Source organism: Tachysurus fulvidraco, chromosome 8 (genome assembly GCF_022655615.1).
Source record: "Tachysurus fulvidraco isolate hzauxx_2018 chromosome 8, HZAU_PFXX_2.0, whole genome shotgun sequence".
NCBI classification, from domain to species: domain Eukaryota; kingdom Metazoa; phylum Chordata; class Actinopteri; order Siluriformes; family Bagridae; genus Tachysurus; species Tachysurus fulvidraco.
The window spans coordinates 23985487-24012885 of record NC_062525.1 but is presented as its reverse complement, the minus strand read 5'-3'; the positions used below and the strand labels follow the sequence as shown (position 1 = coordinate 24012885).

Below are 27399 nucleotides of genomic sequence, written 5' to 3'. Positions count from 1 at the left end.
TGAGATATTGCTCACAGACAATTAAACAAACATCAGAAATTGCACAGTTAAAGCCCATTAATATATGTACTTTACATATGTGTTTTCTACTGGCAGATTACATTATTTGACAATTTATTGATAGATGTAAACAAGAATATAGCAAACTTATATACATATTTATTTGAACTTTAAATCAGCAAAACAAATGGTCAACTAACCTGATCATCACAACGTAGATGGCATATTTAACATCAATGTTTTTTTCTCTGAAGAGTTCATTGTTAGGTGAATGTACATCATTGTCACTGTAAATATCGGAATATTTTTATTAGTTCACTATAAAATTGTTGTGATACTTTCTCTGTGGTTTAGCCCAGACTTAATTAATTTATATGTGAATTCATGTGTAAAAAAAGATAAAAAGCAATTGCACGGTGATTTTCAAAACCGTGGACAAAAATACTCTCAAAAATAAACTTAAAAACAAACAATAAACGAAAACATGAAAAACATGAAAAACTATAGATACTAGTACTCGCTCTATTAATTAAAATAATATAAGATCATACCTGGAAGCAGATGCAGTGAATTTCATCATCCTTTCAAAGTTACTTTCTCTGTTTATGCTATATGTAACATCAAAGATAGCCTATAGGGATAATACAGCAATTCAGATATTGCGTCATCGTTTCTCTTATTTCTATTTAACTAGCCAATATTTAAAAATCTACACTACTTTCATCTTTGTCCTAGGCATAACTCGAAATATAATACCTAGTCATTCTTAATGCATTAAATATCGATTAGAGAAAAAAAAAGTATAAACTCATTAGTGCTTACCAAACCATTAGTCTTGAAAATTGGTTTACTGATGAGACAAGTCGTCGTCCCCAGTGTAGCTTTTTCATCACTATCCACAGATTCACACTCCACTCTACCCTGCTCAGACAGTCATTTATAAAGAAAGTAAACAGCATTTCTAAGAAACAAATTCTTCGCCATTCTTTAAGTCATTGTATTGTAACAATTTCCATTGATAAAGGTTACAAATAATTAGCACAGTTTTTGCAGAACATATACACTGAATCCTGAGAAATCGCTGAAAAACAAGCTCACCTTACTATCATCTGGTCAAGAATACATGCTATTTATGCCTAATACCAGAGTAAGTAAATCCCCAAAATTTTAACCAATTTTCATTAAAAAAACAAACAAAAAAAAACAACAGTTTTCCTTTTAGCATTCTGAATAGGCTCATAATGGGGGCCCTTAAGGGACAGTAAAAGGGGATTATGGTGAATGAAGGCACCTCACCTTTTAAAAAGGTAATAAAAAAGTAATAAGCCTGTGAGTCTCTAGAGAAATACCATCCACTCTGCAGAGGTGGGATGTGTCGTGACATACATATTCAGTGTAGATAATAACTTGCCGCTCAATACCATGAGAAAAGGGTAGTAGATTGGGAATTGGACAATAAGCTCAGTTCAAAGAGCAGAGCACCATTAACAACCCACTTTTATCTAAAACCATCTTGTATTGGGTTGTGGTAGCTCAGTGGTTAAGGTGTTGGGCTACTGATCGGAAGGTCATGGGTTCAAACCCCAGGTCCACCAAGCTGCCACTGCTGGGCCCCTGAGCAAGGCCCTTAACCCTCAGTTGCTCAGTTGTAAGTCACTCTGGATAAGGGTGTCTGCTAAATGCCGTAAATGTAAATGTATTCAGGAGTGTTTAGCCTCATTCCTTATAAGACCGAAAGCAGGAATCTGAAATTGATAAAGAGGTTCACCTGTGGCTCATAAAACTTTTACCAGGTGCAGACCGATGGGAAGAGCTGCATAACCTTGTAATTACCTGACTGCTAATATAAGACTGACCTTTATTGTTTAGAAGATGACCTACACTCCTCATACCCTTATCGCACCACACAGCTCCAGAAAATCTACGGTAGATATCTCTGTTTGGTGAACCAGTCCCAGTCAGAATCCTTTCATTAACAGTTTTCTATATCTCCAGCAAGCCAGTGTTTGAACACATTTCCACATGTGGAGTTTGTTATCAATGAGCATTGCACTGCAAAGTCTATGGCCCAGTGGTGAAATTGCTACTTGTATCTCTATCCACTAAGTAATACTTTCACATTCCCTCACCTATCAGCAATCTGTGGACAAGGATTGTATGAAGAACCCTATTGAGAAATTGTTGGGACATGGAGAATCGTGGGGACATGGAGTAATACAATTTTACCTCAGGACGTCTGTAATATTAATTGGCCAATTTGCACAGGACAAGACATCTCAGTAAAACTAGCAGAAGTGGGAGGGGTAACTCGCTTTATGCACTACAGTAACCTCCTTGTCGTCATGTGCGTATGACGTTGCTTCCTGTTATCAAATGCGCAAACAGACAACTTGGCGCCTCCATGCTTGAAAAAAATAAAATAGTAAATTACTATAATTTAAATTACTAAACGACTAAATACTAACAATTAACACATGAGTAACAGGTGTGCAGAGGCGAGGAGGAAGAGACAAGGGCAGGGCAGTCACGTGACACAAAACATAAACATAGGCACGTGGCCAAAGTCCGGGCTGAGTCCTCAAGGCGTGGCTCCCGACCCACCAATCTGTCTTAATGACAGTCCCGACGAGGTCCAGGAGGGGGGTGAGGCACATTGCAAGGCAGTTGGGGGGAGCAAGGCACACGGCAAGGCAGGGGGGGACAAGGGTGGGGCAGACAAGTGAAGCATCTGGCCAAAGTCTGGGCTGAGTCCTGACACTCTTATGGGAGTTGGAATATGGACCAAATGTGTTGACCTAAAGGGTTGTGATAAACAATCTAATAACATCTAATAACAACATAGAAAATTTTGGCCTAATTGTCACTGAGAGAAGGGAGGTGTCAATCAGTTCTCTTTCAGAGGATCCAATTCTGCAGATTGGAGGGATTGTCCCAATCCTCAGTGCACATGCATTTAGGACTTCTGCACATTTTGGACTATTGAAAGTTACATTCAATGACCAGATATGATACAAACATTTAGCCTTATCCAAAGCAGCTTACAATGAACTCATTTAGTCAAATAAGGGCCTTGGTCAAGGGCCCAGCAGAGGCAGCTTGGTGGTCCTAGGATTTAAACACATAACCTTCTAAGTTTATATGCTGCCATCTTGTGTTAACACAAAATACTAAATCAATTTCAGGAAATAATACAAACAGACAGTAACCCGAGGAGTCAGAGAATCTGAAGCTATAAAGTGGCAACACTATCGCTGTGCCACCATGCTGCCATAGATTTTAATGGAAAGTGGTGTCTCACTGGTTAAGGCTATGGGCCACTAATTAGAAGGTTTTGAGTAAATCACAGCACTGCCACTATCCAGTCAATGGAACATGAAGAAAACTCATGTGCACACATGTTAACCTCCACACAGATGGTACCTCATTTCAGTGCCAAACTTTGGACACAGGACCTGTGAAGTAAGAAGGCTATCTGCTGTACCACTGTGTGTTAAATCTTAATAATACTACTATGGTACAACTCAACACTTAATGTGGTCAAATTGATATGTGATAAACTTGCCTCTTTAGTGCTGGATCTCCTGAAAGAGAGTCCAAAAGGGTACTTAAGAATTACTCGACTGTTGTAGGAATTTTCCCCTCTGTTCACTATGGAAACAGTTACATTCAGTTCTTGCATTATTCCAACTTGTATGACTGAGTATCTGAAAATGGAAAGAAAAACAAACCACAAGATCAAATCCTCGTTCTTAGATCTCTGAGTGGACGCTGAGTGTTTTCTTTGAGTGTTACTGTTTCCACTTACCGAGAAAAATTAAAATCCACTTTGAGATTATCAATGCAGATGTTATCAGTTCCACAGTTTATTTCAAAATCCAGCTGTAAAAAATGTTTACACAGTAAGGTGTCACATGCATGGTCTAACATTTAAACATTTCTATGATAGGTTGAGAAAATTAGATAATAGGACTGATGTGTAAAATGCTGAAGACTCTCAGAACTTACGTTATAATCTGAGGTATTCTTTGTATTAGGTCGCAGTATCGGCCGCAAATTATCCTGTTGATTAATAGGAAGACCCTCAAATGTATACTTTAACTCATTAATTATTGGGTTTACTGCATCATTAGGGCAGGTCTGTAAGGCAGGAGAAAATAATTAGTTACAGAAAAAGAAACTTTCAATACTCTTAGCTAATAAAATTTTTCACGGCCGAATTTAATCCACTACAAAACAGTGTTAAATTGTTGTTTAATATTTCGAAAATGCCTATGAAGATACATCAAAATGAATGCATGTTAATTATTATTGTGTAATAGTAGTTAGTAGTGATATAGCTAAGTTTGAAGAACCACCACAACTTAGGGGAAATGTCTATTAATAGTCCTTTATGACTGTTAGATGCAGGCCATTTTATTTACCACGGGAATTTACTACTGTTTACCTTGTCTGAATTTACATTCCTCCTAGCGCTAATGCTAAAGAGGCGCTGAGTTATACGGAACTATTAGCTAACCTGCAGTTCACCCTCTTTATCATCGCTGAAGATTTCAACCATGCAAATCCAAAGATCCTCCCTAAATTCCATGAACATGTGGACTTTGCTACGAGAGGTGAAAACACGCTTGATTTTGTTTATACAAGCATTCCTGGCGTGTATCGTGCGAAGCCCCACCCCCACCTCAGCTACTCAGACCACATCTCTGTTATGCTAATTCCAGCATACAGACCACTTGTCAGTTGCTCAAAACCGGTTATGAAGCAGGTGAAATCCTGGCCAGCAGGAGCCACATCTGCTCTTCAGAACTGCTTTGAGTGCACTGATTGGAACATCTTCAGGGAGGCTGAAACCGACAGCGACTCTGTCAACTTGGAGGAGTACACGTCATCAGTGACCAGCTACATTGGCAAATGCATTGATGATGTGACCGTCTCCAAGACCATCACCTCACGCATCAACCAGAAGCCATGGTTGACTGCTAACATGCGTGCGCTGCTGAGGACTAGAGACCTATCCTTCAAAAAAGGATACAGGGCGGCCCTAAGAACAGCAAGGGCCAAACTGTCCCGAGCCATCAAAGACGCAAAGCGGAGACACCCGGCGCATATGGCAGGGCATACAGGCGATCACAAACTACAAGACAACTTCACCTGCTTGTGATAGCGATGCCTTTCTCCCAAATGTGCTGAACGACTTCTACACTCGGTTTGAGGTGCAGAACAACGTAACGGCAAGGAAGACCATCCCTCCCCCCGATGACCAGGTACTCTGTCTATCCACTGCCGACGTGAGGAGAACTCTATGCAGAGCGGATGTCTTTACTGACATCTTCAACATTTCCCTGAGCAGCGCCATTGTTCCTACGTGCCTCAAGACTACCACCATTGTCCCCATCCCAAAGAAGTCTACAGTGTCCTGCCTAAATGACTACCGTCCCACCGCACTCACACCCATCGTAATGAACTGCTTCGAGAAGCTCCTCATGAGGCACATCAAGACCATGCTACCACCCTCATTGGACCTCTGAAGTTCACATATTGTCCAAACCGCTCCACAGATGATGCCATTGCCGCAGCCCTTCATTTAGTCCTCACCCACCTGGACAATAAAGACACTTATGTACTAATGCTGTTCATAGACTTTAATTCAGCATTCAATACAATCATCCCTCAGCACCTGATTGGGAAGCGGAGCCTGCTGGGACTAAACACCTCTGTTGTTATCCCTCTGCAACTGGATCCTGGACTTCCTGACTGGGAGACCTCAGTCAGTCAGGATCGGGAACAGCATCTCCAGCACCACCACTGGAGCCCCTCAGGGCTGTGTGCTCAGTCCACTGCTGTTCACCTTGCTGACTCAAACAATGCATAGATCAAACTATATTATCAAATTCGCCGATGACACAACTGTGGTGGGTCTCATCAGCATGAATGACTAGTCAGCATACAGGGAGGAGGTGCAACATCTACAGTAACTACCTGGTGTAAAGCCAACTACCTGTCTCTGAATGTTTACAAAACTAAAGAAATGGTTGTTGACTCCAGAAGAGCACAGAGCGACCACTCTCTGCCAAACATCGATGGATCGTCAAGAGCACCAAATTTCTTGGTGTTCATCTAGCAGAGAACCTCATCTGGTTACTCAACACCAACTCCATCACCAAGAAAGCCCAGCAGTGTCTCTACTTCCAACGACGACTGAGAAAGGCACACCTCCCTCGCCCCATCCAGACCATGTTCTACAGAGGGATCATTGAGAGCATCCTGAGCAGCTGCATCACTGTCTGGTTTGGGAACTGTACCATCTCGGATCTCAAGACCCTACAGCAAATAGTGAGGACAGCTAAGAAAATTATTGGATTCGTTCTTACCAGAAGACAATATAATCAAATGTAGAGAGTTAAAGCACACTGAAGAGTAGGCTGGTTCACCTTCAATTTAAATAGGTAAGCCCTGCCCCCAATTCACACCTTAAGGGAGACTGAAACTACTCCTGATTAAATCAGCTGAGAGAACAACAAAAACCAACACTATAAAAATCAACAATGCTATAGAATATAACACGATTCAAATCACACTACTCTAGAACAAAGTGAGTTAAGCAGATAGTATACAAAAGACAGGAACCTACTTTACCAGAAGACAATATAATCAAATGTAGAGAGTTAAAGCACACTGAAGAGTAGGCTGGTTCACCTTCAATTGAAATAGGTAAGCCCTGCCCCCAATTCACACCTTAAGGGAGACTGAAACTACTCCTGATTAAATCAGCTGAGAGAACAACAAAAACCAACACTATAAAAATCAACAATGCTATAGAATATAACACGATTCAAATCACACTACTCTAGAACAAAGTGAGTTAAGCACTATATCATGGACACCTACACCACATCCTGCATCCCAAAAGCCAACAGCATTGTGGATGACCCCACACACACTCTTCACCCTCCTGCCTTCTGGAAAAAGGTACCGAAGCTTTTAGGCCCTCACAAACAGACCGTGTAACAATTTTTCCCACAAGCCATCAGACTTCTCAATAACTGAACTGAGCTGTACTGAGCACAACATACAGTACACATGCACATCATCTGTATGGACTGCACAGACTTACACCAAATACACACACACTTCCAATATACATCCATCAACCTGTTTACATGCTGTTAAAAGTCACATTACACTAGAGCAGTGTTCCAAGGAATAATAAGGATTAATTGATAAAACAAACAAACAAACAAACAAACAAACAATCAAATAAATAAAGAAATTTAAACAAAGACATTTCTTAGCCTGAAATAATGCTGACTGAAAATGTCAGATTTTATTAAGATTGACTGTTTAAATAAAAATATTATAGCTATTTTTTTTATATTCATTCAGTGGCTTGAGCAATTAGTAATGACGCGATTTACTGTCTCGCTGGATCCTGTCTATTACTCATTAACCCTAATTCGTGTTTTAACCCAAAATATGTAATGTATTTATAAATGAAGGTATAATATAAAAATAATTAGCTTGAAATCTAATGTGTCATCAATGTTAATCAGCATTTTTGTCATTCAACTACACCCCCATTTCACATTTCACAAGATTTAAAAGGAGCATTTCAAATACCTCTAGACTGATGACGTGTTCCTTGCAGCTCTCTTGTAGCAACACATCTATTGTGTCAGTTAGAATACGTTTTTTTTCTGAAAAGTAGGCCCGGTAGCTCTGTCGTTTGGCATCAAGCATTAATGTATAGTTTATCTTTGCAGACAAATCTAAACAAACACAATAAAAGAAAAAGAAATATCCACAATGATAAGCTTCCTGAAGTCAAACATTTCCCTTGTAATTTTATGAGAAAGGCAAAGGTTATGTGTTTAAAAAAAATGTAGAAAAATATTGGAACCTTGTTTGTCATTATTCAGCCTCGTCATTTTGAAACACAATTTTACTTTGTTTGTTAAAGGTTTGTTGCAGTCAACGTCTTTGGTGGGAATTTTGGACGGGATGAAAGTTACTGTGTTCTGCAAATCCACAGTGGGTCTGGATCTGAACATTTACACAAAACACAACACACAATGTAAATATGCATATGGAACATCAAACTACGTATAAGCATTTCCACATTAATTTGGATTTGAGCAGATAGAAAAAAAGCTTAAAGCTTAAATTAGTTCTGGTGCTGCCATTTGCTATCAGAAGCAACATTATTAACTGAGGTGTCTTCAATTATCCTCAGTGAGTTCCACATTATCTCATTATAAATACACGTGTTCCTGGAAAGCCACAGGAGAGCCCAAAGAAGGACATTCACCAATAGTCAATGACTGAGTAAGGAAGGTATTCGTAGTCAGTGAAGCAACCAAGAGACCACAATTAAGACCACAATGTAGTTGCTGGTGAGATCCAAAGTTCAGATGGAAGATCCTGGTTGCCTGAACTCTCCATAAAGCTGGGTTTTTGAAGAGTGATTCTACATTCAGGTTTTTAAACAATCATGCTGGTGATTCAAATGTGAATAGATATATGTGGTCTGGTGGGAAAGATATCTTGCAGATAAGATTGTTCTATAAAGAATTAACACGGAAAGGTGAATACTATGATAGTATAACTTAAAAATCTCACAGTGTGAAAGGTTACCCAAATATTGTGTATATCAAATTTAAAAAATCTCAGTCCATATAATTTTCCTGGTGTAGCAGGGCAAAATGTGGAAAGCCTCAATTGGGTGAAATTTCTGTATATTTTATTCATTGATACCACATCTAGATTTGGAGCAAATTGCCCCAAACCCAGGAGATTAACATATCCGAACTGAAATGCCAGACCTTAAAAGCAAGACAGCTCCTTTGGAACCGACAGCAAGATCTGGCAGTTGGTCTTCACTAAGGTCCAGAGCAGATGGACTCAGAGAAATACCAAAAAATTGCAGTCCATTGCGCACAGACGAGCCTGTGATTCTCTGTAAAAAAAAAAAAAAAAAAAAAAAAGGAAAAAGAAAATTATTTACAGGACTATTATTTACAAAATTACAAATCATGATAATTCTAATATTAATTGCAAAATGCTTCTAAGTATTTGATCTTAAATCTGTATTTTGTGTCTGTGTGTGGGTGAGTTGTTGTGTTTGACTAGGGTCTATTTTGACACTGATTTAGAATTTGTTACAAAATACCCTGCACATGGATTCTAGTGAGCAGTGTTGTATAAAGTACTAGAAAGCAATACTTGAGTAAAAGTACAAGTATCGTACTAGAAAAAGACTTTGGTAGAAGTGAAAGTTGCCTTTTAGAATATTACTCAAGTAAAAGTCTTAAAATATCTGATACTTACTGTACTTAAGTATCAAAAGTAATTTTCTGATATTTAATGTACTTAAGTATTTGAAGTAAAAGTAAAAAGTACAATTTCAGTGATTTTCGGTATGCATAAGAGCAGGGGCGGTTCTAGGATTTCACCTTTAGGGGTTTTAATGAAAATTTAAAACAAGAAGAGTTATATATTATATATTATATGACTACATAGTAAGCCAAACGTTATGGTATTATTAAATGGCAAAAGTGGACACCAAAATTTTATGCATGATGTAATGATGCCAGTCTCGAATCAAATCAGTTCATGTGTGTGTGCATTCTCTACAAACAGTGTGTCCAATGAATGCACTTTTCGCTTTTCCTTCCGCTTATCCACAAACTACCTCAGGTCACGGGAAGATCTCAGGCTTCAAGACCAAATCAATAAATGTTATTTTTATTTAGTATTGAATGGAATGTTTGCATTAATATTTTGTTTGTGCTACAACTCTGGTAATAAGCATAGCGAAATTTCACTGCTTTTGGTTCTTAAGTGCCTCCACCTCAAATAAGATCATATGTCTGTAGCGGATAGATGCTAGTGTTAGCTTAACTTCCAGCCAAAATACACACAGTGAAGTAGATGAGGGGGTTGTGGAGGGAATGGGGTTTTGCTCCTTATGCCTAATTTACTGGTTCAGAAAGGACAGTCATTTCCTGGACCGTACAAAATACCCCCTTTTTTTTTTCTTTGATGTAGTGAAGATAGCTCTTATAACTGAAGTCTTGTTTGTAAAGCCCACTGTTGCAGAATTACAACATAACTTTTAACAATTTTTAAAAAAGGCCAGCAAATGTTTTTTTCCCCTCAAGACCACATTTACATAGTTAATGGGTTCTATTGTTTGTCCTCATAATACTATTTGATAGAAGAAGTGTTTATAAGTCCAGTCATCTGACCATGAACTCACTCTACCTGCAAACTTCACGTTGAGCTCATCTCTATTTTTTTGCATCACTGGATTTGTCAAGATTCAAGTAAGTAAAATTCTTCACATATTTTTTCTGTGTTTATTACAATGTATAGACCACATAAATATTTAGGTATTTTTGAAAACATTGATCAAATTTGATTTAGAGCTTGTTAAGTCCATGTTGTAATTGTACACTGTTGGGCCAGATTGGTTGTCAAAAGAGCCTGTGCACCTTTCACATTACATAATGACTTCACTTCTGCACTACTGACATCATCACAAATTGAAATTTAAACTGTTAGATGATTCATTAACTCATTTCTAAATGTGCAAATGTGCTTTTCTGTTAAATTTGTACTTAGTTTAAATTAGACCATAATTAAACACAAGAATATATTTTATTTTGTATTTGAAACTCCATCATATAGAGCAGTATCTGAAACTCCCTGTATCTTTGTAGTTTTTTGTTTGTTATTTAACGACTAAACGATCCTGAGATTTTTTATGAGTGTTGCCCAAGTAGCAGTTTATAGCATTAGGAGACAGAAAAGCAGGCTCTAAATGTTCTGGATTTTTTTGGGGTGATGTCTGTTGCATTGTTCAAGGACAGATGTAAATGGTCTTGAATATGAACCTGTGATATGGAAAGATGCATGTGTTCCCTTTAGTATGATAAATAGATAGCATAATACGCCATCCAGAGAGTATTGTTTGAATGTAGTAGTGGAATTTTGATTAGCATTTGCATTGAACTGATAATACTTTGATGGATAATACTATTCTTTCAGTTTATCTACTACAATATAAGACCCATATGTATTAATCACTAATTTATTTACTTAATTAATTTATTACTAATTTTTACTTTTTCCATTTCAGAATGCCACCAGTGCAGAAAGGTCAGCTAGTCACTGTGTAGGATGTGATTGCTGCAGTCCAAAATGGAGAGAGTGATTTTGAAATGGACTCAGATGACACTGATGCAAGTGATTCAGAGAATGAAGATGCAGGTGCAATGGACAAAGAAAACCACCACCTCATTGACTGCCCAGCCAATGAGTTGGTGTGGACATCAAGCCCCAACCAAAGAAGCACACCTTGCCCCGTGACAGATATCGCTAATATGAAAAAGGAGTTTATCAGTCCCAATACTGGATTTTCTGGTTCAGAAATCTATATTAATAAATGCTTATTCATAAAAAAAAAGATTATTGTGTGATTATTACTCATGATATATACTGTTGGGGCAAAGTAAGCAATCAACCCTGCAAATTAATGCTTAAATTCTCTGTATATCTGTTCAGAGAAAGTGAGTACAAATGCAGAAATTCTGCTCCTAGCAGAGCCCAACGTTGCAATATTACAACATTTCTGTAAAAACTTACTAAAATGTAAAAATTTAAAAAACCTTTGATTTCTACATCAGAGGCCTCCTAAAACAATATATGAGAGGTAAAAAAAGTGTCTATTTTTTCAATATTTGGGTTTTGATTGAGTATGTATAGTGTATTTGTTTTGTTGGACATAAGTAAAACTTACAGTATTGAATATCTCAAAATGTCATCTGATCATAATCTCATCAATGATTTACAAAGAAGCAAAAATTTTCCAATGCAAAATTAAACATTATGTGAATCAGCAGGTCTTTCACAACCCTATATATTATAATACATTTTAAATAAACCTTAATCATAATAATATGCTGTAGATTTGTTCCTGTCTGACCTGGGAGAAGGTGCGGGCAATGTCTTCATTTCTCCCATTAAAGATGTAGATGCTGCCCTGGTTATTCTCTTCTAGAGGTGCTCCTACCACTACATCCACCAGGCTGTCTTCATTTAGATCTGCAGGGCTCGCCAGCGTCAGGCCAAACCTCCCCCTTTGTCCTGAGATTCCTTTCACTGCCCCTATGTATTGTAGCTGTAAAATGTTTACAGAAAATGTCTGCAGGTTGCTAAAGAATTCTTCATGTAACTCAAGTAACAAGCCACTTTTTGGATAAAATCACTGGAAGATGTCTGGTATACAGTCATATTTAATAGAAACTGTACCAGCCAGTTTTGTTATAAAACAAAATGTATTTTTTAAACAATATATTTTAGGAAGTCCCTTTTTTTACATAAGCATTTTAATAAGATTTTGGTGTCTCAAGATCACATAACACCTAAACAGTTGAATATTGACCCATATATAGCAATAAAGCCATTTTACACAATTTATGTGATACGTGTTTCTAGACTAAAAAAGCCACTTGGCCAAGGGTATACTATTTAATATTACTGGCCAAGCTGGGGACAAATATTATAGGAAAATTAAGCAATTAATGCTTAATGACATGATGGTTTAAGGGTGAAGTTAATTTGGGATGAATATGGAATTTTTATACCCAAGATAATTGTTTTAAAATTAATTGTGAATAGCTTCTATACAGATTACATTAGAAACAGGAAGCAACTTTAATTTATTGATCAAATTTAAGTTTTCTTTTACAAAGTAATAAAATTGGAGACTTCTGAGACTGTAATTTTACTAACTGCAATTTCCTTTAATGTAGAACGGGATTGTTGAAGATGTTGAGAATAAGACAACACTTCAGCTTAGGTACATTATCATTGTCATGTTTACTCTTTACCTGGGACCCAAAAGATCCTTGAAAGGTGTAGATGAAGACTTTTCCTTCCTGATCCTTCTCATTATACATCGGAGCAGAAACAAGTAGGAGGTCTGTGATGTTGTCCAAATTCAAGTCCACAACACATAACTCAGCACCATAATAGGCACCAATTTGAGGCTGAAAAAATGGTGACAGGGTCTAAATTTCATCTAAGACTGGGAAATACACAGTTCATATTGCTAGGCCTAGGACTGACAGTGTGTGCTGGAGCTGTGAGATGCATCTCAATGCAGCATTTTTTACTGCTATTACTAGATGAATAAAATTACCTCGGGAGGATCCAGTGCCTGAAAGACATTGTCTCCATTGTATATGATCACTGCCCCCATGTGCTTATCTCTTGGAGCTCCCTGAATGATGTAGAATTGCCTAAAGGTTTGTGCTACCACCATGGAATAACCTGTGAACACAGAACAAGCAGGTAGGAGTTTTGCTTGGTCATGTTACATGTTTGCTCACAGTCTGATCCCTGCCTTATATTCTAGCATTGGGCAGTATTCAGAGGTTCAATACAAACATATTATTCGGTATACAGAAAATGTAGTTGGAACAGTTATCCAAACTCCTGTGATTTCTTTCTTTTTATTTTAAAAAAGAAAAAAGTTAGCAAGTAATTCACCAAGTAGTGTGTCACAACCGGAAGAGGAAGGAAACAGACCCGTAAGCAGGATAGCTTCAAAGGAAAGGGGTTTAATAAATAATAAAGTCAACGACATAAAGACGATAATAAAAGCAATACAAATGAAGACACGTAACATAGACTAGACATGACGAGGGGTAAACGTAACTAATGATTCCGCGCTGCACTCGGCAACGCGGCTCACTTAAATATAAAAAGACACGATGAAACAATAAGGAACAGGTGTGAAGACAGGGAGGGGCAGACGAAGGCGGGGCAGACACGTGACGAAGAAGATAAACAAAAACAGCACGTGGCCAAAAGTCCGGGTTGAGTCCTGACAGTACCCCCCCCTCGAGGCGCGGCTCCCGAAGCGCCAAACCCCGACAAGGTCCGGGGGTGGGGGGGGGGGGTGGGGGGGGCGAGGCACACGGCGAAGGCAGAAGGGGGAGCAAGGAACACGGTGAAGGCAGATGGGGGAGCGAGGAACACGGCAAAGGCAGATGGGGGAAGCGAGGAACACGGCGGAGGCAGATGGGGGAAGCGAGGAACACGGCAAGGCCGGTGGAGGGGAGCAAGGCACACGGCGAGGCCGGTGGGGGGAGCAAGGCACACGGCGAGGCAGGTGGGGGGAGCAAGGCACACGGCGGGCACAGCCAGCGAGGGCCGAGCGACGTCCACAGCCGAGCAGAGGGGCCGAACGACGTCCACAGCCGAGCAGAAGGGCCGAGCGATGTCCACAGCCGAGCAGAAGGGCCACGCGACTTCCATAGCCGAGCTGGAGGGCCGAGCGACATCCACAGCCGAGCCGGAGGGCCGAGTGACGTCTACAGCCGAGCTGGAGGACCGAGCGACGTCCACAGCCGAGCTGGAGGGCCGCACATAACCCCCGACGCACCGCTGCCAGATCCACGTCCCGATGACCAGAATATGAAGGGTGGGAGGGAGGGAAAAGTCCTTCGCCCTGGGCCTGCAGCACCCCCCGCGGATGAAGTGAAGCGACGCCCTCCTCGGAACGGAACCGAAAGTGGAGCGACGTCCTTCACCGAAAAAAATGCGGGGCGATGCCGCAGGGCACCAAAAAATAAAAAAGGGGCAAAAACGGTATGGTGACATCCTCCGCGAAGGAAGTGAGGCGACGACCGCTTCGGACGGAACCGAAAGTGTAGCGGCGTCCCTCACCGGAAAAAGTGCGGAGCGATGCCACTGAAAAAAGAAAAAAGGGTCAGAAGGACTGCCGGAACAGTCCAGGGGGAGAAGAAAAAAAACCGGTCCGAGCTGGAAGCTATCCTGCTGGGTCTCAGTTCTTAGGCGGAATCATTCTGTCACAACCGGAAGAGGAAGGAGACAGACCCGTAAGCAGGATAGCTTCAAAGGAAAGGGGTTTAATAAATAACAAAGACAACGACATAAAGACGATAATAAAAGCAATACAAATGAAGACACGTAACATGGACTAGACATGACGAGGGGTAAACGTAACTAATGATTCCGCGCTGCACTCGGCAACGCGGCTCACTTAAATATAAAAAGACACGATGAAACAATAAGGAACAGGTGTGAAGACAGGGAGGGGCAGACGAAGGCGGGGCAGACACGTGACGAAGAAGATAAACAAAAACAGCACGTGGCCAAAAGTCCGGGTTGAGTCCTGACATAGTGCTACAAGTTATAAACAATTCCGGTTATTGACTCCTAGTTAACATCTCGGCTGGGTTTTATTAAAACATTCGGACTTCTTTTCACATTGAAACATTCTCTAATTAACTAATAAGTGTTTCCAAAAGCCCTTCGTATTGAACCTAGTACATAAAAATGTTGTTAATTGACCTTCAACATAGCAGATTCGACAATGAACTACCTTCAACTCGTTGGTTAAATCTCTTATATTGAAGACTTTAAAATCCATAAAATATGTGTTTAAAGCACACATTATGTATATTGACAGTATATAAACATCACAATGCAAACCCAATAGGGATTAAGGTATATTACACCTAAGTGTTGAATATCTAATGTTTGTGTTGCTACAGTTCATCAATGCAGATGCACAGCTATCCAGAACAGGATGTGTAACAAATAACCAATTGCTCAATAGCACCTGATGTGATTAGCCAGGTAATAATGCTGCTTTTATTCTCATTGAAGTGTGGGGCTTTTATTGTGTAATATGGAGAGATCTCATGTTAAAATGTAACTATTTTATTCATTTTGGACAAAAGGGAAAAGCTTCTCTTCAAATGAGGCAGCCAGGTTAATCCGGCTTTTAAAAAGAGGTCTGTAATTTGGATTTGTGAAATGCACATGTCTTATACTGTGTATATTTGATGCTGTGTTTTAATTGAAATGTATTAAAGGTGTTTTTATTTATAGGAGTACTTTTGGCTGTTGACTGGGCAACCACTGTTACTGTTTCTTTCCTGTTGTATTTTTCATTTATTTTCTTTTCCATTTTTTTGTATTTCTTTACGCCATTATACATGATAAAATATAATGAAATTATACGCTCCTGTTTTTATAAGTTTGATCTCCTACTTGGCTTGTGCTGTGGGTTTGTATAGGAATTGAGTTCTTGTGTATTGGGTGTTTGCTTATTTGTTTATTCTTTGGATTTGAGGTGTGAAATATAATTCATACAGAAATATTTTTCATACAGGTTTAATTTTGATGTGATTTTTTTTTATTGTGTTTATTTTTTATTAATGCTAGAACTCATTCCTTTATGCCCAATGGGTGTTTAAATCTGAAGGGGGGGGGGGCTGTTCACAGTCTTTGTACAGTATATGTGGAGCTTGTATTTTATCACTGTTGAATAAATTGTAACCTCCTTTGTACTCTGGCTTCTAATTCATTCAATTGAATTGCTTGAGCAGGTTGTCTTATTTTCTCCCACTAAGTTAAGTGGGGTGGTGTAGTCATTCTCAGTTTAATTATCAAAATTAGGAATTTATACCCTATGGTTCACATGCTATTGGGCACATAGATATTTACTGCCTCCATTAAAAACAAAAACTGGGTCTCATGTATAATCATGTTGCATATTAATCTCTTGAAAGAAAGTAATCCGGGAAAACTCCAGACAAATAATTAGACTAGCCATTCAATGTAGGGGAATCTCTCACCCCTATAGCATAGCGAATAATGTTCTTCCTCTCTGCATTCTGAACAGCATCTGACAGTAGATTTCTGTCATTTGATTCGCCATCAGTGATGACCACCAACACTCTGTTAACATTTTCTCTGGCCGCTGCCCTAATGGTAAATACTTCATTCCTGCTCAAAACAAATGAACTGATTGTAAACATTGCATCCACTTATCTTTTTTAATAAGAAAGATCAACGTTAAACATTTTGGCTTTTAGATGCATTCAGGATACTCACACGACTTTGTTGATAGCAGATGCTGTGTGGGTCCCACCACCAATTTGTGTGATTCTAAGTATTTGATCAGTGCTTGAAAACGTGTTGAATTGTACGTGTATTTCACAATCATTAGAATATTGTGCAACTGCAAACTGAAATGGAAAATAACATTCACAATAAATTGCATTTCCTTTTTTGCAGTTTCTAACAATTTAATTTGCAAAACCAGCATGAAAGTCTTTATTAAATGGCTGTTTGTAAATTAAACTTTAATAACGAGTCCCATTGGTCCAGAAGGACATTTTGCTCAGTAAGCTATTTTATTCATTTTAATTAATTTATTTATTTTTTAATAATGATTTTAAGGCCAGTGTGTTAACCAGATATCTCTAACAATTGGTTACTATAGTGTTGCTAACCTAAAACTATCTGGTCCACTACAAAAGTTTGTGTTTTATGATTAACACTTCTAGATATAAATAGCAGAAATCCCAAACTCTCATCTCATATCCATCTTTTGATCTCAAACCCAATGTCTTTGGTGTCAAGCACAAACAAATTAATTAGCCTTACTATTCCAATCGTTTCATGGAGGAATGTCATGAATTTCAGAAACTTGGTTCTTTGTTCTGCTCTCTGTTCTTTTCATATAGCACTTATGATGGTCAGTAGCTCTGCCACCTTAATTAGGACCCATATTGTTTTTAACTATTTCTTCTTAACAGTTTTATCTTGGTACTTAGAATTGTGTTTGGAATGTATTTAAAGATGCTTAAACATGTAGCTGTAGTTTCTGGCAACAGGGTATTCAGTCCCATAACTATAAAAACATTCAAATATATTGGATAGACAAAGAGGTTTCTGTACATGCCTGAAAATCTCTGTCTTTGAACTCGTTAATCATGTTTATAACAAAATTCTTCATTATAGTAAAATCACTCTGGCTAACACTTCCAGAGCCATCCAGCAAGAAAGCAATGTCTGTTCCTGTTGGACAATCTAAAGAAAGCATGAAAACAAAATTATAAGAATAGAGAACAAAAGTTTTGGATTTTTATTGCTGCTAGCTCTTCATATGAAATACCTCTCAAAGTTTGTGGTATAGGACTATTGGAACCCAGTTTAAAACACATGCCATTGTATGAAGTAAACTGCTTACAGTCCTTGGGAATGGTTGGGCCACAGACCTGAAAAATAATGTTTTTCCTTTTACTTAATGTGAAATGGTTAAACTAAAATGCACATTTCACAGATCATTTAAATCTAGATTCTTATATAGAAACAAAACCTACAATGGGATATAAGACCCACTATTTGATATCAATCTTTACCTGAGTTGAAATATAGAGTTTTTCTCTACCTGAGTTGAAATACCAGTGTACTGTAGCTTACCACTACGTTTGAAGACTTGCGATCTTTAGTCATTGACAGCCCAAGTGACATGTTGACAGCCTCAGAGGGAACTGTGACAAGATTTAACATGTAGTTAAATGTGGGTCAATGGAGTACCATTTCTGGGATATTCTTTTGATGAAAAACCGCATAAGCATAAGATTAATAAAAATTGTGTCTGCATTAGTACCTTTAATTTGCATTGGTGAACATTTTCCGTTACTAACAGCACATGTGTAGACTTTCCCTCTTTGATTCTGACTTTGGAGTAATGGATCACTCACAATCACTCTGAGAAGAAAAGGAAAATGTTAGCGATATGAACCTGAAACTTACCCGACTCTCATAATCTGCTGTTTTCACATTGGGTTTCACTAACTAACTTTATTTACTGCACCAACAAACCACATATTGAATATGTCACAGATGGGTTGAATATGTCAAAAGATGGGTTTCCTTTCGAGTCTGGTTCCTCTTAGTTTCTTCCTATATCATCTCTACTGAGTCTTTCCTTTACACCATAGAATTTCTGATCCTGTAAAGCTGCTTGAGAATGCCCGCTGTTAAATGTGCTATACAAATTAAATTGTATGGGAAGTCAAAGTGACCACTAGGGGATGACCCAGAAACAAGCTTCAATTCATCTTTAAAGCATCAAATCCTCTAAAAACACGAAAAAACCTATTTAAATAGTAGAGTTTATACTCTCAATATTTTTTTAAGCCCACACACAAAACTGACCTAGGTGGCGCTAGACCGGTTTTTCCCTTACATTTAGACGCGTCCCTTTCTTCACTGGGGTAATATATTCCAAAACAAATATTCCACAAAAATCCACACAGGTCCAAGGAACTGAAATCTGTAAGCCTTTTAATCCAAAACGCTTTGGTCGCGCCGCAAATATTCCGTTTGTGTTCCGAAAACTGGAAACAGTAGTGCGCCATCATCTCGTTTTGCCGCGCTAACTAAATTTACGTCATATTTATAGCCCAGGACCTAATGAATCAAACAAGCCCTCACTTGAGCCAATCGGTGCTTGTATGGCAGAGATAGACGGCTGAGAAGCCAATGATGTCATGACATCATTTTTGGGAACCCACCTTTGACTGACAATTACTCCTTCCAATAGCAATGAAATGGGCTGGGACCTATACAGCTCTTTAGCCAATAAGCAGACGATTCCAACGATATGCAACATGCCGTGTCTTCTCTGCCAGGATCTGCGTGAAAAAGCTGCGCAGAAGAATTCTTGCGTAATCCCTGACCTTTTGTCACTCTCACAGCTCAGGGTGTCAAGTTACAGGCCTTTTTACACACTAGACATGTAGAGAGAGAGACTCTGCTTGTTTTAGGCCTTTTAAACTGAGCATGCAGCCTTTTAATTCAAAGTTATACAGTAAACAAGTACACAAAAACGCTGCACCAGACGACCATGTCCGTAGAAAAATATTTTTATTGAAGCCATTTTTGGGTCTTTTGACTTGAATTTTTTTTTGGTGAAAGCCAAGACATGTGGCTATGACTCTCAGTTGTTATTTGGTCCCTAACATGTTCCAGAAAAATAAGATTAATCAGTTTATCAGGTAAACAACTCAGGCGGAAATGAAAACCTTCCATTCTAGCCTCTGTAACTTTGTGCCAGGCCTAGAATCAATCTGAAACTAGTTTCTGAAACTAGAGAATCTCTTCTTTCCAATGAGACCAGGCTCACCCCTGTGTGTCAAAGTATGTGGGAGCTGTACCACTTTTTGTTGGGTAGGTCATGTAGGCGGAGATCCTTAAGAGGTTAATTGAATTGAATATTTGCATTATATACAACTTGCAATTGTTTTTATAGATTCTTGTGATACCTTTCCTCGTAATGAGCAGCAGAGCTTCTGATTTCTTGGTGGGGTTGCTTGGATTACGGTATTGAGGGTAAAATGACACTGCCCTTTAATTACAGCCTCCCACACATTCCTGAATGATTTCTAATTATAATACTTGGCCAATCAGAAGATTTAAAAAAAAAGATTTGAAAGATTTTAAACTGTTTAGAAAGAGTCAACTTATTGTATGTATACATTTGACTGGAATTTGAAGTGAAATAATGCTGAAACCAAGTGTTTAAAAATAAAGTAATTGGCTTGTCACAAGAAATGTACAGCATGTAAATGTATGGACCACAAATTACAGTAGAAGACACGTGTCATTGGAGTATGATGTTTCTCACCTGTCACGATCTCTCTGTATCACTTTGTAGCCGAAGGCTATGTTTTGTGGTTGGGTAAAATCTTTCCATGGATTTGGATCAATGTTGAAAGCCAACACTGACTGAGATACTAAAATAAAAATAATTTACTTTTTTTTTTTAAACAGGATACATGACTTTTAATAGTAAACAAAATTATTTATGTATTACTTAGATGACAATTAACATTAGAGTACTGTATATGCATTTTATTAGGGCCCGGGCACCTAATGGTGAGAAGCCCTATTGTTGTTTTTTTTTTTTTTGTGCACACATTGGTCAATTTGGGTCCCTTAACATACTCGAAAACTCTTGAAATTTGGCACACACGTCAGAGTCATGCGACACTAGGCTCAGGCAAAGGCTGTGCACAGATCGGGCAATTATGTACGCACATGTACGAGAGTTGGTATGCATATAGATCTCATCGACCCGAACAACTTTCGTGGTCTAAACTATGAGCTCTGCCCAACAGGAAGTCGGCCATTTTGGATAGCCCAACAGGAAGTGCATGAGGTGAACTTTTAAATACTCCTCCTAGGGAATTCATGCGATTGACATCAAACGTGGTGAACATGATGCCGAGACGTTGCACTTGCTAAATTGCGAAGGGATTTTTGATATCTCGAACGGTGTTGCCATGGCGAGGTGACAAATTTATGGCGAATTCAGAGAAACAGGAAGTGTCTCCTATCTAAGGCAAAAAATGTCTTATTGTGATGACACGCGGTGTGTATGTTCGGCCAAGGATTCCGATCGCATCGATGTGCTTATTGTGAGTCCCAGGTATAGCGCCACCAACAGGCCCCATGAAGTGTGTCAGTCACAAAGGTGCATTTTTTCACAGTTGCATGCAATGAACTGTTAAATACTCCTCCTAGAGGATTCATGCGATTGAATCTAATGCGAAATCGTGAACAGATTTTTGATATCTCAAACACCGTTGCCATGGCATCGTGTCAAAGTTTATTTTTATTTCAGGCATATTTAAGGCTTTTGGCATGCTTAGATTAACTCGAAATTTGACACATACATCACATTTTTCGGCTGTTAAGTGTGGACAAAAAGGTCAGACAAAGGTGTGTCTCTTAAGTGGCTCACTAGCGCCCCCGTTTGTCTAAAATGTGGGGTTTCATTTACCTATAGTATAATTTAAAAAAAAAACAACAACAAACAAACAAACAAACAAAAAAACAGGATACATGACTTTTAATAGTAAACAAAATTATTTATATATTACTTAGATGACAATTAACATTAGAAAAAAATTAAGTATATGCATTTTGTTATTATTGAAATTTGAAATAACCTACTGTAAGTATTCTGGTCCATATTCAGAGTTGAGTTAAACATACATTTGACCTTTAATAGTCTGAATGCTATTGATGTGTAAAAACTGGCTAATGCATGCTCAATCATTCATAAAATTAGTACTGAATTTTCCTCCAGGTGGAATGGCTTCTTCTAGAATGACTCCACTTCATCCACAGGGCATGAGGGCTTACTGAACAACTTGAAGAGGATGAAATTGCATAGACCTTCAGAGTCATTGTTAGAACACAAAATAAGAAAATATCTTTTGGAAAAATGTCCAGTACAGTAAAAGGGATGTTTAGTACTGGTGCCAATACTGTAATAACATGCATCAACAGGCATGCTGTGGAAGAAGAGGCATGGCCAGGAACACTATAATCCAATGGCCAATCTCTTGGGTCACTTAAAACACTGAACAGTCTAATGGCCAACTTTTATGGGCTGGGCATTTGCAGCAATGTTGGCTAGTGGTGTGCAGCATGTCATAAATGTCAATTGCTGAATCCACCAGCCACCACAAAAGTGCCACTACACCCATTAACGGTAATCAAGGTCTCCTTGGAGCAGTTGACATGGGGATATCAGTTTGTGTTAATGCTGGTGGATTATGTTACATAATATGAATTCCAAGTGGATTATGCAATAATATAAATGCCCAACTATGAGAATTCACACCAGGAGATAAAGTTCTCATTTTAGTACCCACATCAAACTCCAAATTATTCAGATAGTGGCAAGGCCCTTTGAAATCACACAGTGAGTTGTGGACTATGAGGTTAAGCAAACGGATAGACGTGGGGCAATGGCAAATTTATCACCTCAACCTCCTTAAACCATGGAAAGAGGCGGTCCCTGTGGCATTATTGATGGTAGTTCCAGAGAGGAAGAAGGTGGGACCAAAGCTAAAATCAAAATCATCAAATTCATTCACTCCAGACCACCTTTCACCCATCTAACTCATGGAGAACACCACATTAAGACAGCCCCCAGGGGTCACAGTGTGCAGCTGACGCACACACAAAAACGGTGGTTTTAAATGAACTTCAGGCCATGTTTAAAATAGGGGGTAATCGAGGAGTAGCACAGTGAGTGACCAGTCCGGTGGTCTTGGTGCCAAAGTCTGACAGGTTTGTCCGATTCTGTGTAAACTGTGTAGACAAGTCAACTTGGTGACTGGATTTAAAAAAGGGACATTGACAGATACCCGTGACTCTAATGTCCTGCAAAAAAACAGCCTTTTTAAAAACTCTTTGGTTTACACCAATTCTTCACAGTTGTTTTTGGATTGGTCGGAGCCCCAGCGGCTCATGGACAGAATCCTCTGGGTCATGGGCAGAAGCACCCGACATTGACAACACCACAGATGTACCCTAGACCTAAGGTCAAAATGGGGTGCAACATTTCCTGGGGCTGGCTGGCTATTATACCTCATATCATATGTTCATACTTAACTATTTGGATGTCACAAGCCCACTGACTAAACTCGTTAAAAAGGAAGCACCAGACATGATCCAGTAGACAGAGCCATGCCAGCAGACTTTCACTAAGGTAAAGGCAGCATGATGTGTTGGACTGCTTTTGCATTCTCCTGACTTCTCTTTCCCTTTTGTTTCACAGACTGAACAGACATGGCTGCTGACCATGTTGTTCCAGGTGGAGGAGGGGAGGAGTACCCTGTGCTGTATATTAGTCACAAACTATTGGTGAGGGAGACTAAACACAGCAACAGAGAAGGAGTGCCTGGCCATCAAGTGGGTGATCCTCACTCTCAGATAGTACCTGCTGAATTGGTATCTATCTCTACAGCCTTTTAACTTCCAGTTCCACAGGCCCAGTGCACATCCCAGACCAGATGCAGGAAAGATCATATACAAAGTGTTTCTGAATGGTAGCTTTGACATTGATTCTAGTTTTGAAGGTCACAACATGAAAGTATTTGTGTGTGTGTGTGTGTGTGTGTGTGTGTGTGTGTGTGTGTGTGTGTGTGTGTGTGTGTGTGTGTGTGTGTGTGTGTGTGTGTGTGTGTGAGAGACACTTTTTTGTGTTTTTTTTTCAGTAATACATAATAAGTTTGTTTATATTCCTGAAGCTTTTATCCAGAGTAACATTTGAGACATTTACATACATAAAGGCAGACACCCATATCTGTAAGAACAGAAGAATAATGCCAATTGTAACATTTAGTATTTGTCTTTTTAAAATCTCAATATATTACTAATAAACTAATAATATAACTCAAAAGTGCATCTGTGTTTGTATTTTAATCTAAGGCCCTTATTTTGCCTACTCACTCTATATTCACTTTCTCTCACACAAACACACAAACTCGTATATCTTTCATTAAGTAACAGAACATTTCTGCCTCTGTTTCACATGAGACAAATATATTTACTCTAACATACATACAAATGCCCTTTACACTTAAAAGTAAAGTTTTTTAGTTCAAGGTGCATTCATGTCACTTTCATTAATAACTTAAATCTTTACCTCAAAATCGAACTGGTATGAAAAGTACAAACAATTAAAAAGCATCTTGTACATTATCTCTTCCTGATAAGATGACCTCTGTCAAAGCTAATGCTTTATTAATAAACACTTCAAAACATTCGAGTGTAACAGTTAAGCAGGAATTTTAAAATGAAGGTTGAAGTGTACGCTTAATGGACACCTTATTAAACACTTCTTTTCCCATAGCTGTGTTTCCTTATACTGTGGTACAGTAACCCTACAGGTATGTGACTATTAGCCTGTTTGACTTCCTAATTGTCCTTAATGTGGCTGTTAATACATAAACCTGCAACAGTGATAGAACAGATCAAAATGGACATGAATTTGAATACATTTATTTGAAATGGAGTTATAGAAGTGATAAAGAAACCTAGTCTGATCTTACCAGAAATCAGGAACATGTACAATGCAAGATTCCAGTCCATATTCTATCCTGTCAACAGGGTCAGAATAACAGGGTAGGTGAAAAGAGTAAAGTTGAGAAAGTAGAAACAGATGAAGTGTTGCACACTCGATGTAGCAAGCCTTGCACACCACTCTGGGTGTGGCATAAATTGTTTAGAGGAAATCATTGCACAGATGGCTGTGAGAGACCTCCTATCCCACCGAAGGGTGAAGTCAGCTGCAGGCCAGAAAGGGTGGACATTGTGGGTATATGGAAGCAGAGGCGTTTGTGGATGGAAGGCAGAGTCAACCAGAACTGTTAGAGTCCACACACCTGTGATTAATAACACTAATGATTTGCTCTTTCTTTCAGTGAACTTAGGCAAATAGAGAAGAACAGAAGACAAAATAGAGCAAAAGAGAGAGAAAAACATGCTGCTGAGTTTTGTATTTGATGAGCATGTGTGTGCTCCATAAAACACTGAAACTTGAAAGCAAAATAAAGCTATTTTGGTTGAATACTGTGGTGGTGGTGTGCTGTGGCCCAACAGGAAAAGGAACTGTTATTCCCGGTAGATTTTTTTCCAATAACAGCATGTCCTGGAATGTTATATTCCACATGTACTACTGCAAAACTCAAATAATTCTAAAAATAATACATTACAGTTTTTAGCCATTTGGACATATGCTGAATGTTGTGTAATATTTTGTAAAATAGGTTAGTTCCTCTTAACCCTTGGTAATCTGTAGTTACCGCACAAGCTTCTATTTTCTCTCACACCTTCTCAAAGCTAATAAGACCAACACTTGCTGCTTAACTTGTTGACCACAGAAACGGGAAAATGTTAGAAAAGGGGGAATGTTGGAGAACAGCTAAATAAATCTATCTCTATATCTGACTATGTTTGCATATGTGAAGTACACTCTATTGTTCATTATAGATTTAGTCGCCCAGCTGTTCTATAAAATCTTCCATTAGGTTTTTCACTACATTTTGGAGGAACCTTTTGGATTTGGTCTTTTAGCAACAAGAGAATCAAAGTCAGGCACTAAGGCTGCAGAGGCCTTGTACTTAATTGGTGTGCTGATGCCAAAGGTGATCACTGGGGTCTGTAGAGACCCAAATTCTAGGCAAAACATATCTTTTTAAACGTTGCTTTGTGTGCAAGGGCATTATAGTTTGGTGAAATAAAATGGTGCAGCATTTTATGCACTTCTTTTCTCCCAAATCTTGTGGCTCACCTATGGATGTGATGTACAGGGGCAACTTTTCCTGTTAACCGGAAACAGTCCTGAACTCTTTCCCAGAGAGAAAATGTATGTCTCCACAGACAGTAGAGACTCCTTCCAAAAATGTTACATTTACAGCATTTAGCAGACCCCCTTATTATTTCAATTTATACAACTGAACAATTGAGGGTTAAGGGCCTTGCTCAGAGGCCCAGCAGTGGCAGATTGGTGGACCTAGGCTGATGTTTAGAGCAAAGATCATTATGCAGCATCTCGATTAGCTTTAAAACAAGAGTAAAAGATCATAACCTTTAAAATTATAGTGACACCCTGGAAGCACTCCTTGGACAGTAATGCAAGTTATGCAGCAGTCGTATATGTTCCCACTTGTCTACCAAAGAACTCATAAGGAAACAAGGCATCCAGAGACTGTACCAGCTAAAGTTGTGTTCCCCTTCATGAAGATTTCGGACCTTCACTGAGAAGTGAAGTGAGCCAACTCAATGTGGCCTTTGTGGACAACAACCTCTTAATTAATACACATAAGGTTACACCTAATAGACCCCTGTCAGATATTCAGACATGCCATATGACTGAGCATGTGTAACCTTTACTTTCCCACTACACGCAAAAGTCATAGAAAGGTCGAGAAAAGGTGAAGGATCATCATTGCTTTGGTTGGATTACATTTTTAATAGCAGTTTGGCCACACTGCCAAATGAAGCAACAGGAAAGCACTTTAACTGAAACAGAACAATTGCATTATTTCAGCAGGTTAATGCACGTAGAGAGATTGAGCAAATTGACAAAATAAGACCTTGTGTGTGTATGTTTGTGGGTTTGTGTCTGTCTGTCTGTCCGCTGAAACAATTCCACCATACAAGAATATAGTGTTCTTTGCTTATAGAGCAAACATTTTTGTTACACAAAAGCCAGAAAATGATTAATTCTGCCTATTTGCCTCTTTGAATAAAAGCTTATAAAAAAATAATTATATAACTTTTTTGTTTCTTCTGAATAAAGACGCCTCAGCTTCTCCAACTAGGGGTCAAAATCCCATATGATTTACAAATGGGATCATGGCAGAAAATCTCCTCTGTTTTGTGTTTATAATTTATTATTAGAAATTTCAAATATGGACATTACTGGGACTCACATGCAGACAGGTAACATTTAAACTAACAGTGGATGGCAAGTCGTGGCCAAATGGTTAGAGAGTCTGACTTGTAATCCTAAGGTTGTGGGTTTGAGTCTGTGGTGAAGAGTTAAAACAACTCTAAAACTCAAGCCAGCAGTGAAAATGATGTCTAAATATACGCCATGTGCTACAACATGCTCAATGTGTTAAAAAGGGGGAATGTTAGAGAACAGCTAAATAAATCTCTCTCTATGTATGCATATGTGAAGTACACTCTATTGTTTATTAC

General features: G+C 38.8%; 2 protein-coding genes across 2 annotated transcripts in view; both read right to left on the bottom strand.

Annotated features, from left to right (window-relative positions):
• LOC125145310 (integrin alpha-M-like) overlaps positions 1 to 27399 on the bottom strand; it is a 115861-nt gene that overhangs the window by 42749 nt on the left and 45713 nt on the right. The gene's annotated exons all lie outside the window — the stretch shown is intronic.
• The window catches only part of LOC113653539 (integrin alpha-M-like), a 49534-nt gene that overhangs the window by 3197 nt on the left and 18938 nt on the right, over positions 1 to 27399 (bottom strand). Inside the window, exons 12-23 of the mRNA XM_047817106.1 lie at positions 13202 to 13332; positions 12891 to 13049; positions 11984 to 12178; positions 8820 to 8953; positions 7898 to 8040; positions 7618 to 7766; positions 4006 to 4137; positions 3806 to 3879; positions 3563 to 3704; positions 823 to 921; positions 552 to 631; positions 201 to 287 (exon numbers count right to left, since the gene is read on the bottom strand). Coding sequence (XP_047673062.1) covers positions 201 to 287; positions 552 to 631; positions 823 to 921; positions 3563 to 3704; positions 3806 to 3879; positions 4006 to 4137; positions 7618 to 7766; positions 7898 to 8040; positions 8820 to 8953; positions 11984 to 12178; positions 12891 to 13049; positions 13202 to 13332 — 1525 coding nt within the window. The remainder of the gene's footprint in view (positions 1 to 200; positions 288 to 551; positions 632 to 822; positions 922 to 3562; positions 3705 to 3805; positions 3880 to 4005; positions 4138 to 7617; positions 7767 to 7897; positions 8041 to 8819; positions 8954 to 11983; positions 12179 to 12890; positions 13050 to 13201; positions 13333 to 27399) is intronic.